Source organism: Simochromis diagramma, unplaced genomic scaffold (genome assembly GCF_900408965.1).
Source record: "Simochromis diagramma unplaced genomic scaffold, fSimDia1.1 OVJJ01000361.1, whole genome shotgun sequence".
In the NCBI taxonomy this organism is placed as follows: domain Eukaryota; kingdom Metazoa; phylum Chordata; class Actinopteri; order Cichliformes; family Cichlidae; genus Simochromis; species Simochromis diagramma.
Window position 1 is genome coordinate 6,388,350 of NW_024386860.1, and position 15,641 is coordinate 6,403,990.

At 43.0% G+C, this 15,641-nt stretch overlaps 1 protein-coding gene and 1 long non-coding RNA gene across 6 annotated transcripts in view; both read left to right on the plus strand.

Annotated features, from left to right (window-relative positions):
• The window catches only part of ddr1 (discoidin domain receptor tyrosine kinase 1), a 49,089-nt gene that overhangs the window by 25,724 nt on the left and 7,724 nt on the right, over positions 1 to 15,641 (plus strand). For 2 of the 5 annotated variants that reach the window (XM_040030140.1, XM_040030138.1), the window contains exons 5-14: positions 252 to 404; positions 1,223 to 1,370; positions 2,507 to 2,609; positions 3,575 to 3,761; positions 6,780 to 7,029; positions 8,595 to 8,753; positions 9,336 to 9,398; positions 10,514 to 10,680; positions 11,670 to 11,877; positions 12,756 to 12,875. In XM_040030140.1, the coding sequence (XP_039886074.1) occupies positions 252 to 404; positions 1,223 to 1,370; positions 2,507 to 2,609; positions 3,575 to 3,761; positions 6,780 to 7,029; positions 8,595 to 8,753; positions 9,336 to 9,398; positions 10,514 to 10,680; positions 11,670 to 11,877; positions 12,756 to 12,875 (1,558 nt within the window). The remainder of the gene's footprint in view (positions 1 to 251; positions 405 to 1,222; positions 1,371 to 2,506; positions 2,610 to 3,574; positions 3,762 to 6,779; positions 7,030 to 8,594; positions 8,754 to 9,335; positions 9,399 to 10,513; positions 10,681 to 11,669; positions 11,878 to 12,755; positions 12,876 to 15,641) is intronic. The other 3 variants (XM_040030139.1, XM_040030142.1, XM_040030141.1) reach the window with 3 other exon arrangements.
• Positions 12,882 to 14,901, plus strand: LOC120732492. Its single transcript, XR_005695587.1, has 2 exons — positions 12,882 to 13,282; positions 13,364 to 14,901. It is a non-coding gene; the product is annotated as an uncharacterized LOC120732492 (long non-coding RNA).

The following is a 15,641-nucleotide window of genomic DNA, read 5'->3' on the forward strand; positions in this document are numbered from 1 at the left end:
GTCAGTCTAGACCGCGCTAATCATCTTTTCTCTACATCAAGGTCATCGATATCCTCCCAAATTAGCTCTTTGCATTCTGAGCACACAATTTTTAGACTATCGTAAGCATATGAAAATAAGTCCTAAAATATATTGAAATTGAACAATATGAGTAAATGTAGGTGAGTTTGGAAGCATCCCAGTACTTTTAAATCTTGTTGGCATTTCCAGCTTTCTGAGTGACATACGTTATGATCATCTGTCATCTGTAGATTGACCTGCGCAGACTCCACTTCCTGGCTCTGGTCGGCACTCAAGGTCGCCACGCTGATGGGCACGGTCAGGAGTTTGCACGCAGTTACCGGCTCCGCTATTCCCGAGATGGAGAGAAATGGATCACCTGGAAGGACCGCTGGGGCCAAGATGTAAGTGGGATTTTTCTCACGTCCTCGCCTTGATTACAAATGAACTGGATCTCTCTGTTTCTGTCACGCCTGGTAAACAAATGGAGCGAAATAACAGTTTGAATGTCATTAAATGAGCAAGTGGGGTGTCAACACAAGAAACATACTGCTGAGGGCGACTCCATTATTGATAGGATACGACTTAATATCCTGGGGCTGTTGAGTATAAATGAAGTGTTAATCACAGCTATCTGTATAATTCATTTGCATTTGAGTTACTTATTATTCATTGTGAAGTTGAGCAGTTTGGAACTAAGCCAAGCTTCCGGCTGAACAATGCAACGAATGCATGTGCAGAGTTTATATTATTTTAAAGCCTCTATTATTGCATCTGTTGAATATTTGATTTGGTGATACATCGCACTCTGTGTTTTGTACCACTCTTACATGGCAGCTTGGGAATTACAAACTCCGACAACAAAATGTTTAAGGAAGGGTTACACTGTTTGGCTCTCACTTGCATTTATTATTCTGGACCTTATATTGACACACAACAAATATTGAGAAACTGCAAACCGAAGTAATTTTTTTGCGTTAATGTGTTTAATCTAAAAACAGCCTGTGGCTCTAACCTCTCAAATCAATCATTCTTTGCACCTTTAAGTATTAAAGAAAAAGTTCAGTGGGTTCATTTCAGCTCCTCTTGGATTAACAAATTCAGAAAATGCACTCTGAATAAAATCTGGGCGCCTTAAGGTGTGGATTTATTCAACCTTACAGTTATTAGCAGAGGCGAACAACATGCTGTGTGATTGAATATTTGAACTGCTCTCCCCTAGGTGGTGTCTGGTAATGAGAACACCTATGATGTTGTGCTGAAAGACCTCGGACCTCCCATTGTGGCTCGCATGGTGCGATTCTACCCCCTCGCCGACCGGGTTATGAGCGTTTGTCTTCGGGTGGAGCTCTATGGCTGCCTTTGGAACGGTGAGTGTGTTTGAGCGTGGAGTTGATGGACAACGTTGCACAACGTCCCCTGATTTTACGAACACTCGTTTTGTCTGTGCTAGGCGATGCGTGCCCTCCAGTTTAGATAAAATATTTCATATGGTGAAGATGGCTTAGCTGGCTGTCGTCCCAGATTTGATCCTGTATCAGATGGTAATGATCACAAGTGTGTGGGTTGTTTTTTTTCCATGCATTCCATACATCGAATTGAGGCATTCAAATTTACAGCCTTTGTGGGATTTGGCCAAATAAAAGAAGCCCCATATTGATGAATGGTGTTGGTCTCCATGTTTGCTGAAGCACAACACTGACTCACTGAGTATTTATGTCTCCTATCCTGCCCCACCCACCTCCCTCAGACGCTCACTGGGTTGTCGGTAAATCACAACTGCCACTGGCACTAAAAGACCAGTTCCCGGTCTGTGTCTTCAGGGACACCATCCCTCTGAAATATGCTTGAATGTGGCTCTCGGCTCTTTTCCCTTTTCGTTTTTCCTACGGGCTGGAGATTATGCAGAATCTACACAATGTGATGCTGCCTCTCTAAAGTCTGATATGGAATGAAATAAAAGGTCAAATTGCACATATTTGACCTTTTTATTTCATTCCATATCAGATTTTAGAGAGGCAGCACAATGTCACCCCATTATTATTCCTTAGCTTTAACTTTGGACCTGCTTGGCTCTCAAGCACTCGCACACCGGTACCTGCAAATACTCACATCTAAAGACACATGTTTATGTGCAATCAGGGCGTGCTGCACATATGTTATGTGAAGAATTGTTTATTTTGGGTAGCAAAGCACCGGGCTGGAGTCAGCGTTACTGACGTCACCTCTGTTCTCAGGGAGTGGGCTGATTAGGTGTACATTAGAGGCAAGGAGGCTCGAGTTCCGCTGGTGGATGGTGACTGGGCCAAGCAGGCCCGAGAAGCCGGCCTTTTAGTTTGTTTTACTGCTTGAAATCCAGCTGTAGCAGTTCTTCCCTGCAGCTGGGATTTCTGTTGGCTCTGTACATGTTGAACTACTCACAATGAAAACGGGGAAAAAAATGTTTTAAACGTCTTGTTTCAAGGACCTCTCGACTAATATTTCTTCCCGTCTTGCCGTGTTTCAGATGGGTTGAAGGCTTACACAGCTCCAGTGGGTCATGTCATGCAGCTGCCCGGCATGTCTGTGTATCTCAACGACTCCACCTATGATGGGAGCACGGAACAAGGGTAAGACGTACATCTGCTCCGAGCATCTTTTCCATTTTCATTTTTATGCACGAGTATGCTGGATTTCCATAAACGCCTGGATTTCGCTTTAATGGAAATGTGCAGGCATGGCCTCGTTTATAAATCACGGCACTGCAGCGGCAAATGTGAAATATGATCATGACAACAATTCACACCACATTAGTGACACCCAGGAATGTGGGGTGAAGCGCTATCATGATGATATTTGTGGCTTCATCAATGGAGTAACAAAAACTGTGCTTATCACATCTGCTAGCTCTGAAGCCAAATCCTCTCATGAGGTTTATCCAGTCGGCCTAATCGAAAGGGAATGACATTATTTTCTTTAGTTGTTCGGGGATTTGAGGCATGTTTCCTGGCCGTGAGGTTTTTGGTAGGGAGCCATGGAGGGGGGGAAATGGGGGTGGTGTCCACCCTTGCGTGGGCTGTGCGCTTAATGGGGCTGAAATGTTTTGTTAGCCAGTGATGTAGCACTTTTGATGTAATCCAGACGCTCCCGTAGCAAAACGCACGGGCGAGGGCTCATATGGTCGGCAGTGGGGGGAACTGTTTGGGGATCCAGTTCTGTTGCTTAGTGTTTGCTGTTTGCTGAGGTGTGTGTTTGTAGGGGAAAATGAAGTGGGGTTGAGGTTTGTGTTTGAACTTGTGTTAGTGTGTGTGCATCCTCGTGCACACAGCTTTATTTCTGCTTTAAATGGTAAATGTACGGGTCCTTACAAAGCACTTTCTTTTCTTACTGAGCTCTAAAAGCCACTCAGACACACAATTGGTGCTTTATTCTGTGCCTTTATACACCTTTTTCTCTCTCTCTTTTTTTCTTTTAACCTCTGGTGCGCACAAAAGCCAATTTGGGGTTCAGTAGCAATGCAATAAGTGCCCGAGGACACTTCAACACTTTGCACTACCTCTTTAGCTACAGCTACCTGTTGCTTGTTTGTGTGCAGGATACAGTTTGGAGGGCTTGGTCAGCTGTGTGACGGTGTCCTGGGAGGAGACGACTTTACAAAGACTAAGGAGTTGAGGGTGTGGCCTGGGTATGACTACCTGGGCTGGAGCCGGGAATCCCTCGGGCAAGGCAGCGTGGATATTGAGTTCCACTTTGAGAAACCACGAGTCTTCCACCACATGCAGGTAGGCACTTGAAGTTGTGCCTGTGTGCAGTAGTGCGTGTATAAATCTGTGCAGGGCGTTGTTACCTCTGCAGATGGTGTAAATCAGAGATGCCGTTGCGGCTAAAAGCGATAGTCAATGGTCTGTGCCTTGGAGGAGATCCACCTTGTAAGAATGATCATCTTTAGAAATCGTCACTCATTTTATCGCAAACCAGTTTTTTATGTGTTTAGATAATCTCATATCAGGTCACATTTCAGTGCATTTCCTGTGTTTTTGTTTTGGGTGAATGGTTAAGAGGACATGGCAGGACTTTGTTCATGGAGATGTGAAACTGCCATAGTAAATGAAAGAAAGAGTCGGTAAATATCATTAAAATCTACATTTTTACAGTTTTAAAATTGAACATAGACCTTGACTTATTAAAGAAAATGTGGCATAAATGGTTTCCATTTACTTCCTCCTGCTCTCCCCTGTTTATTCACACGTCCATGTATTAATATTAATTTAAGAAATACTCATTTATTTATGGATTTATTTCTGTATTATTATTTTTTTGCGTGTATTCCCGCTGGTAGAAAACGAATAGCTTTGTTCTGGCTGGTGCAGTTACACTTTGAATAATCCCCCCTTTATAAGCAGAAATGCATAAAGAACGAACACAAAAACAAATACATTTTGGGGAATAAATATGAGGGAAATACAAAGGAAAAATCACACATGTATAAACAGGGCAATCAGTACCAGTAGGGAAAGGAACACAGGAGCTTATTAAAACTGAGATTTCTCTCTATATATAACAGTTAAATTGATTGGTGCATTTAAGATCATATAAATGTATTTATGTAGTTAATATTTATTTTTTTGGCAGTTAAACCCTCCACAGTTTCCATCCAACAGGAGTCTCTTTGTCTGTGTGATACATTTCAAAGCACAGCTCAGTAAATGGGGCGTCTTTGATGCATATCATCCTTTTCAGCTTAAAATGAAGATCTTTTTTTCTAACTGTCTGCCAAAAAAACCCTCCAAAACATCTTAAGTTGAGAAAACCAGACAGCAGTCGAATCAAACTTTCTTTTTTATGGGCTACAGTCTGAACGTTTGAAGCACCTCGATGTGTCCAGCTTCTCGAAGGCACAAAAATGTTAACTTTTGTTAACTGCTCTGTGTCTGTCTTCCTGTCTTCCTGTGTTATGAACAGGCCATTGACTTGACAAAGAAGTATTTGTAATTAATACATTGTTTTGGTTGATTAATTATCTCATTAGCCCAAAACAATCATGTCCCATTTCTCCATCTGATGAAACTGCTTAGAAATTCCTTTGTCTCCAAGCAGCTCGGGCCCTAAAACGAACTCCATCAGCACCGTTATGTGTCTGTGTGTCTCTCTTTTTAAACAGCACTAAGTTCCTTTATCGGCAGCGTCAGGAAGCAACATTTTTACTGGAATAGCTCTGCAGCTATTTAATTAGTTTGAATGCGCCATTGTTTATGATGGGACAGTGCATCAGTGCTCGTCTCTCTGGGAGCCACCAAATTGCATCACAGTCTGTTTGTGCGTCTGTGCGGCTTTTGGGGTTAGTTTGTGGAGCAATGATGGGGATAATGGTGTGAAGCAACCCAGTTTGAATTATAACTGTGTTGTCTCATTGGACGCGGACTGGAATGTCGGTTTGGGTGAGAAGCACCATATACATCTCTGTGGATTGAACAGCCTGCATGCCTTAAAAAGGGCACAAGTAATTACTCTGAAATCTCCTGACAGTGACTGAACATTTTTTTTGAATCTTTATTTTCTTTTTCCACGTGTTTTTCCACAGTTTACCTCCGTTACCTTTTAAAAATCTCTCCCAGCGGTATTCGTGGTGTTTTTCCTACGCTTATCCTGTTTTTCTTGCCTTTTCCCCAGTGGTTTTCATACACTAACCTCAACTGACACGCAGCGTTACACTAGCCTGCCCGAGCGGATATGTCAGACACACAGGTCAAATAAACAAGGAGAGGGAACCTGAACCTGATTCTGGCTTGACTCGTCTCTGAAGACCGCAGTTCCTCAAACTGTGTTTAATAAGAGAAATCTACCCTTTGACATTTTGTCAGCCATAACCTGCACTTCTTACACATTTTCTAAAGTTTCTGTTCTGTTCTTTGGGCCTTTTTGTCCAACATTTTTGCCCGTGCATGTGGACGTAGACAAATATATCCCTTGATTTCTTAGCGTGTGTCTTACATTAAGCTTTGCAGCTGCATTCCCTGAAGGAGTAGTAAATTTCCTTATTTCTGTTGACTTATCAGAGCTCTACCTCTACCACCAACTTCCAGTGCATACCCACACACCCCGTTTTGTCCCCTTTCCAAACAGAAACACTTGCACGCCGTGTGTGTGTGAGAGAGACTTAACACGTGGATTAGGTTAGAGCAGCTGGCCTTTCAGTGTGTAAGGTTTACAGCTAACCTGTCAGAACAGCCTCTGCTCTCTAAGAGGGGATTTTTTTTTTTCTATCTCGTTCTTAATTTTCAGTCTCTTAGATCTATACTTTTGACCTCAATTGACCAACCTCCATCTTCCCTCACATCCTCGTCTCTTCTTGTCAAGCTCCTCTTTCCGCTTGCAGCCACAACGACTCCTCGTATATTAATTCAGCTTTTATGGATTCTTCCGTCTTTGGCCTTTCCCTGCTTGTAAAACAGAGAAGATATATCCTCTATTCTCTTGTCTTCTGTCATACACTTTCTTTTCTTCTACCCTTCTTCTCTCCTCCTGTGTTCTAATTTTGTTAATTTGCAGCCCGGCTCTGCTCTAAGTCGTGCCAAAGCAATTATGCCTCAACAGAAGGAGAATGTGTCATTAATTTTGTGTGTTAATTTAATCTCTTCCTGCCTTTCCGCGGATAATGAATGACAAAGGTCTAAAGGTTTTCCAGATCTTTCCATGAGCTATTTCCGATGTACAGGTAGTGAAAAGATTTTGTAACTGATTGCAACTTTTTCTTTCTTTTTTTGCTTCTCTGCACTCACACAATTTTCTCCTTCCTGTAGGTGCACAGTAATAACCGTCACACACAGGGTGTGAGAGTTTTCAGCAAAGTGGAGTGCCTTTTTAAGCCTGGCATCCTCCAGCCATGGTCCTCTCCTGCCCTCACCTTGCCTGTGCCCCTCGAGGATCTAAAAGACCCCTCGTCACGACCCATCTCTCTCCCACTGGGCGGCCGGCCGGCTCAGATCCTCCGCTGCAAATTCTACTTTGCCGACCGTTGGCTGCTCATCAGCGAGATATCTTTCCTCTCTGGTAGGAAACAGAATTGAGTTTGTCCATTTTTTTCATCTGTGAGATGTGTAGTTTAGCCACTCTGGCAGGCGATTATTGCTTCTATAGACGCTAGGCGCTTACGTCACACATATCCTAGCAACTTGCACTATCGTGGAAGTCAAGCTGAGATTTGGTTTTGTCTAGGGAAAGGCTAAATATAGATGGCACCAAAACAAAAAGCCAAAAAATACCGACCTGTGAGAGATTGGATTTTCATCCATGCTACAGCAATCAGCTTTCCTCAGGTGTTCAGTGTAAAATTTAAGTAAAGTGGAGCTGCTGTGGCTTTTAGAGTGAAGCTTTCAGCCTTTTAACTGATCAACATGATCAGCATTTGAGAGTCCTCTTTTGGACATGAACAGAAAAATCATGCTATTCTGAGACATTATCAGTACTTTCCTATTCAGAATTTTAAAAACCTAAAGCAGCCCATCTGTGAACATAATTAGTGTTCATTCTTTTCTACCTGATCTAAAACACTATTTTTAAAAAAAGTGACTATTTTCCCTCCATCTGTTGTCTTCATTATCTGTGTCTAGGTTCCAACAATCAGGCGCAGCATGAAGGCGAACAGAGAAAGATGAGTTTCATGCCTATCTGAGTCAAAGTCGGATAGAGGACTCCTCTGCTCTCAGCTTCAGATTACTGTGACTAATTAAGCTGTCTTTTCTAGTTAAAAACACTGTCAGGTGTAGTAGGATAAGAATCAGCCGAGTTATCTCACCAAACTCAGGTGGCTCAGATCAGTGGACCCAGCAGTGGCCTGACACTTCTTGCTGCTGGACTCGAGCCAGACTGGTGATAAATGACCGAATGAGGTTTGGTTCAAGCGTCTGACACACACAGAAAGGTCGCACGAGGTCTGTAACGGACTTTATTCACAAAACTACCGTCAAATGCAGCTGTATGCTGTGTTAGTTAGAGCTGGCTCACATCTGGCATCACAAAGCTGTCGGCCTGGTTGATAACCTGTTACTCAACTATCCACCGGGCTAGCATTGCTGGCTTAGAGGTAATTTCAGAGTCAGATGTTCCTTACACCCTCTAATCACGTATGTCTACAGTCTATCTCTCACATTAGGGGGTCCATATAAACATTCTGCATTCAGCAGCTGAGAGTATGCTCAGAGCTCCTCTGCTGTCAACTTTCACAAACCGAACTCCTTCCAGCTCCCCGGTCGACTCCTGCATTAACATTTAGTCATACGTGAGCTACAAGACCGAGATGCTGGCTGTGTTGTGCAAACAAAACAGAGTATGTTATTTGATTACCTGCTGAGGGTTAGTGAGCTAACACAATCAGTCATGCTAATCGATAAGGAAAGGATCAGTTCCCAGTCAAAAACAAGGTAATTAAATCCAATGAAATGAATTGGCTTTCTCTGGAATAACAACCAGCTGTGACCACAGTCACTGTTTCCTCACAGCTGAGGGCTACCAGAAGGTGTGCTGCGTCACATAAAACCCTCTAAACACATAAAACATGATTTATTTTCATTAAATTGACTTCTCCCCCTCCCCTCTGTCTCTTTTTGGTTATTCAGAGCCGTTTGAGGAGGATGTCACAGACACTGATTTATTTCCTCCAAATATTCCCAAGATTCCTGGCACCAAATCATCTCCTCCTCCTCCTCCTGTTAATGTCACCTCCTCTGCTCCCACATCGAGCCGCGGTGCCTTCAATTCCACTACCGGGCCTACTGGTGAGTCCTGCGCTTCCCCTCTATCCCTCTGCTCATCACCCCGACATTTATCTCCCCTCTCACTCTTTCCACTTACCATTCCTTCTCTGTTGTCTCCTTTTATCACCTGCCGTGCTCTTTCATTTACCCCTCCGTGGTCCATGCTGCGCTCTACCACATCTCTAATTCCCCTGATCTCTCTATCTCTTATTTTCCAGTTGCGATGAGTGTAAGCATGTCGGCAGTGCATCTGTGTCATGCGTATGAAGCAGATCCAGAGGCATGCAGCGCCAAAGGAGGCACGTGTTTGACTAGCCTCTGTCGTCATCACGAGCTCTGAAATTTCTTTGCCTGAACCTCTGTGCCCGATCCTTATCTAACACAGTGTGTTGTATTTAAAGGAGAAATCAGGCTTAAAATTAGAGGTCAAATGTTTCATTATGGTTTTTTTTAATAACTTTAAAGATTGCTGTATCGGAGTAAAAGAAAAAAGGCAGAATTCTGCTTTCCAGGACTTTTTTTCCTCTGCTCATCACTCTCTTCTGAGTCTCCATCACTTTTCTTCTCATGCCTTCCTCCTTTGTCCATCCCTCGCTCCTCCAGAACCCCTCACCACCACCACCACCGCTGTCATGATGGACACCACTGGTAACTGGACGCTTTCAGGTGAGAGGAAAAAAAGAGAAGAGAGGGGATGATCAGAGGGGTGGGGAAGCTAGCTCCATCCACTCTGGCCCTCCTCCAACATCTTAAAACTGTCCCATTGCTCGGTAGAGAGTATGAAGTATAATGGGAGAAGGATTACAGGGGCAGTCTTTGGCACCGGGCTCTGTCCCCTGGGTTTGAAGATATACAGCTGGAGGAGAAAACACTAACCGAGCTATAGTAAAATTTATTTATGTATGAATAACAACTGGGCTTCCTGTGGTCTCACAAACTGCATGTTTTTCGGGAACTGGCTCTAGTCTCCACAGCTAAACAATAACAGGCTTTTTAGAAAGCTGGAAATGGTTTTCTGTGGCGTGTATGCTGCTTTGTCCTCGTTACTGGCTGCGGTTGAAGGGCTTTGTTTGGGTTTATTTATTACCCGCATGGTGTTGAAGTGACAGACAGAAAGGGGCCGTCTTCTGCTCTGACATTGTAATGTATCAATTGGTGGTAAATATGCGCGCATTAGCGTGGGCGCAGGTGTGTGTTTGTTGATGATACGCATTTATGTGCGCACATCCACGGAAATGCATTATGCACCATATTGCATGAGTTTCTCTGTTGCCTGTAAGGGTTTGTTTATGGGCAAAAGTTTACACTAAACTGTACCGAGGAAACTCTTTCATTCATCTTTCAAATTACACGCCACATTTGACCTTCAAAGGAGAAGAAATAGCTGCTTGATTCTGATTAATAGTTGACTTTAAAGCGCTGCATAAAGCCAAACAGTGTTGACATACTGTTCTCACAGCAGCGGGCTCTGAGAAGCTCTCTGGTATGAGCGGGCATACTAAATGCATTCTCACACAGGCAATCCCTATCAGATGCTTTGTAAGCCTGATGAAACCGCGTTGGCGTGTGACCTCAGTGAGAGCGTGACTGTGCCGAAAGAGCAAATCCTCGCAGTCTGACCAGAGCATTAACTCAGACCAGCGTGCGGTCTCTCACAAACACCCACACACGAAGACCCCGGTGTTGCATGGTGATCGATAGACATGACGTCAGACCCGCATGCAACTTTTAGGAAATCAAGGAAACATGCTAACATTTCATCCTCTATTTGCCTTCTCCAGGGCCGGCGTTTTCTGCTGTTACTCCAAGGGCGGGGCTTCCCGTGGCTAAAGACGACAGCAGCAATACAGCCATTCTGATTGGCTGCCTGGTGGGCATAATCCTTCTGCTCCTGGCTGTGATAGTTGTCATTCTTTGGAGGCAGTACTGGAAAAAGTTACTGGGAAAGGTGGGTCCAGACTCGGGTCACATGGCATTCCTTTTTAAACTGGCGCTCATGGAGGATCAGCTCATGAAACATTTTCTTATTTATCCCAAGTGGTTTATATTCATCCGATCTTGGGTTGTATCCAAAGTCAGTCATTCGTTCACAATTCCCCTACTCCCTGTTTTGGGAATTTTATGTAGGTTACTGTATAGTCAGTTAAACTTTCCAACATGACGATGATACAGGACAAAGGTACACCGTGGAAGAGATACAGAGGTTAATAATGACTAATGATTAAATGCAGAGTGGTGTATAAACGTGCAGAAAGTGAAAAGGAAACACTCAGTGCATCATGGGAAGCCCCCAGTAACCCAGGTGTGTTGCAGTATAAGTAAGGGAGGGTTTAGGGTCACCACATCCAGCCCATTTTAAAGTATGTGTGCACTGTGGGATACTTTTAGTGCATGAGTATAGTAATACTTCATATGAGCAGCTCTACAGAAAAGCCAACTCATTATATACTCATAATGAGCAGTGTGGGCTTTTTCTTTTTAAACATAGTCCTGATTTTATTAGCCAAACTTTTGAAACTTTTGTTTTTTCCCACGCTCGTTCCAGCTAAAACATGTTTGTTTACTTTTGCAGAAAGCCTTAAACCTCAAAAATTACGATAATTTTCTAGAGAACTGAAAATGGTAAACTGTAATTTTGCTGTTAACAGATTCAAGGGGAACTACTTTCTGCTGAATAAATGGCTCTAAGCGAGAAATGTGATTAGCCTGAGCTGTTCCTTTTACCCAATTTTAAGTGATTGATGGCATCCTTAGATAACAACTGCCAGTCTTTTGGCAGAGACACTCTGCATTTCCATCTGGATGTGTAGTGGGAATCATTTTACATTTATTGCTAATTGTGTAACGATCAGTGCCCGTTTTCACGGTTTGATCACACATCTGCTCCGGAGACTCAGATGGTGCATTTATATTGCCTGAATACTCTGCCCTCCCCAGGCCCAAGGCAGTCTGTCCAGCGATGAGCTGCGGGTTCACCTTTCGGTCCCCTCAGACAACGTGGTCATCAACAACACCCACAGCTACTCGAGTCGCTACCAGCGCATCCACACTTTTCCGGATGACCGTGACCATGACAGAGAGGCAGAAGGGGAGTATCAGGAGCCCAGCGCCCTGCTCCGGCCCCGAGATCACAGAGACAGCACAGGTACCTACTCAGTTATGTAGGATATGGATGGAAATGTTTGATTCATTGAGGGGTTAAAGATTTCTGTTGTAGCTGCTCAATCCAAAGAAATCACTCTTAGTTTTGATTGATGCTAAACATGTGGTGACAAAGATTGATCAGCCACTTGCAGCTGGCTTGGAAACGATGCACTCTTCCACGTGTACAGTGTGTAAATTTCTACAATAATGTATGTGGTTTATACGGATTGCTTTGTTGATCATATCAGAAAGCAAACACATTTGGAGACGGGGGGGAAAAAATGTGGCATGAATGTCAAGAAAACAATAGTTTTACAACACGTTCCACCATGCTAAAGTAAATCAAACTAAACACCCTGCCAGGGAGAGGGCCTCCATGAAGATGCACAGCACAGAGGGGGCACAAAAGAGCTATTGTTCTGGGAAAAGGGAAGAAAAGCAACAAGGGAGGGGGGGGAAAAGACGAGTAAAGAAATAAAAGGCATTCCTTTGCTTGCATTGTACCGCAGGAGGTCGGCATGCCATCTTTACTAGGCGCCTGTGTGAATTTGAAATAACACGAGTAACAGAAACATTATTTTATCCACTGGTTCTTGTTATGTTTGATTGTTGCCTGAGTTACGTTAACTTGCCTGTTTTTGCAATGCACTTTTGTTCTGTGCTCCATGTGCCAGCGCAACCCCACCTCATCCCTTTTTTATTATGATGGATATGCTAACATTGTCATGCTAATCATTGGTATTTTGTTTTGCTGTGTTTGTACTTTGTGCCACTTTCTGTGCGTTGTACGATCCACTTTGTGGTGCCTGTGTATACCCCACCTTGCCCCGTGCATCCTCTTGTGTGTGTGTGTGTGTGTGTATATGTGTGCACTCCCAGCCTTGCTGTTAAACAACCCAGCCCATTACCTGCTCCTACCAGATCACAGAAAAGGCTCGAGAGCATTAGTCGTCCCCAGCTCCACACAGGTTCGGGAAAAGAGCCTCAATGTGCCCCAGGGTAAGAGACCTCAGACTGGGCCAACAGTCAAGAGGGGCCCCTGCTTCATTACCTACCTATCCATCTGTGACTACCTGAGTCGAGACGGCAGATGTGCTGTCGCAGTCGAGACACAAACATTTCTTCCTACATAGAATTAGTGTATTTTGCATGTGTCTGACCTCTCCACTCATTTCTCATTCACTCACCACTCACATTACTCATTGCTTGTTTGAAGGGATGGTTTGGCTCTTGAGTAATTCTAAAAGTGTTCACTGACTAACAGACTTTTTTTTTTTTTTCTTTTAATATAGCTTGCAGCGAGCTGAGCCAAGCTGAAAGCATAGCTGTCACACTAGCAGTCATGCTGCTGCTAGATGCACTAAGCAGCATGGCTGTAATGATCAACTGGACGGTCCCCCCCTGTAGTGTGTACCTTTCACTGAGTGACTGAGCAACTCAAAGCTTTTATTTATGAAGAGAAATTAAGTTACTGACCAATTTATTAGGTTTGCACCCTTTTATGCCTTCAGAAGTGCCCTACTGGCACCCAGTGTGGTCTTCTTGCTATAGCCCATCTGCTTCAAGGTTTAAAATGTTGTGCATTCAGAGATGCTCTTCTCTCTTCATTCTTCATTCAGAGATGCTCCTCGCTTATAACGAGTGGTTATTTGAGTTATTCTTGCCTTCCTATCAGCTTGAAGCAGTCTGGCCAGTCTCCTCTTACCTCTGACTTCAAAAAGGAGTCACTGGATATTTTCTCTCTTCGAGCTCATTCTCTGTAAACCAGAAATGGTTGTGTGTGAAAATCCCAGCAGATCAGCAGCTTCTGTATTACTCAGACCAGCCACCAGCATCCGTGTCACATTCAACGTCAGTTAAATCACATTTCTTCCTCATTATGATGCTCGGTTTGAACTTCAGCAGGTCTCTTGACCATCTCTGCATGGCTGAATGCAGTGAGTCACCGTCATGTGATTGATCAAGCGGTGTTGTTTGCTGGTTTGCAAATATTTATGCTCACTGTTGTTAGTGAGCTTGCATTTTTAACTTCATTTTACAGAAAAAGAAAATACATCAGAGGACAAATGTATACAAGACATAAATCACAAGAAGTATTGTGACAAACTTTATCAGACTAATAATTCTAAGCGTCTTACTTCTGAGAAGGTCACAATTTTTGTTGCTGTGTACTAAGTGGTATTAGAGACAAAATTAGAGAAAATGTGAATTATTATTTTCAAAATTTCAAATGACATTTCTAAATTTAATTAGAAATCACTGTTCACAAAAGCAAAGTTTGAATGTGCATTTTTCTACCTTGGAGCTCACCCACTAGTTTCTGTCTTTCTGTTTCTCTACTTGGTGCTTAATTAAATGGACAGCCTACATTGGTCTTCACAATCCACAGCAGAATAAAAACCACAGTATTGTTTTCTTAACTTGTACGTCTATCTGTTTTTAATAAATAGAAGCAGCATTATTAAAAACACTGAATTAATAATTAATTACAAGGCTCAGTCCTGGATCGTAATCCTGGCGCCACGTCTGCAGTAGTTCCTGGACTCTTGCACAGTTCCCACCATTGACTTCCACATTTGTGGGTTTGATTGAATCATTAATTATTGGACGGACCGCAATAAAACTAGCCCCGACGGCTAAATGCGGTGATGCCTTCACTTCACGTCATCTGGTCACAATTTTAATTTGTCTAATAATTTGGTTCATGGCCAAAAATCGGTAAAACTAATCTTGACCAGTCTCGTGTGCACGTCGTGTTTTGCTACCTGTTTAAAATTAACATGTTAGTCCTGCCGCTGTGAGCCTGTTAGCATGCTGCTGTTTGCAATCAATCACAGCCGTACAGAACTGCAACGTGGCTTATTTTAATTTTTTCTTAATTGTCATTAATTATTATAAAGTCCAAACTGCTGAATTTAAGCAGTTGTTTAAAACATAATTAATATTCATGGGGCCATGGATGCTCAGCTTGAAGCGGACTAAAAAGTCTCTTATCGTTCCCATTATTATTTTAACAAATATATAACAACTTAGTATTCAAAGGCCACACTCCCCGCAAGTGTTTGACTTTTATGAACTGTTGAAACCTCATGAGAGGAGTTTGTGTTGAATGTAAAGTTACCCCTTGTTAAATTAAATATTTCAGAGCTGTTTAAATTCTATTAGTAAGCGCAGCAGCACATTTTAATTAGGTTTAAATCTAAGCAGATACATGAAAGGGTTTTGGGGTTTTTTTAAGTAAGAAAGTTTAGCCTTCAGTCAGGAGCGTGTCACTGATTTTGACAGCACCTTCATGCCTTTCACGTCACAGACCTCCGTGATTTATTTCTTATGGGGGTGATTCAGTGTGTCCGCTTAAGCAAAAGTCTCCCCTGCCATCACTGCATTGTGTGAATGAGCATACCAGACACAACCGCAGTGAGAAACGAGCTCACAAATTTGTGGTTGCTGATGACTCTTAATAAATTAAGACGATCTAGAGATCCCCGGTGTGCGCTGGAATTTCTGTTGGATGACAGTTTCTGAGTTATTCTTCCTTTAGCTCGGCGTCCAGGCAGATGAATGACTGCAGAGCTGTGCGGGCCTATCATTTGCTCATTTACAACGCTGAATTTGTGAGGTCAAAACACCTTTTGTGTGTGATTTCACTCAGTTTGCCTGTTTTACTCTTCTAGTAGATGTAGAACGTTATTGAACAAGTCTCAAATGATCCAATCCATCCCTTCACAACAATAATTCCCAAACTGTTTAGAGACAGCTCTGTTT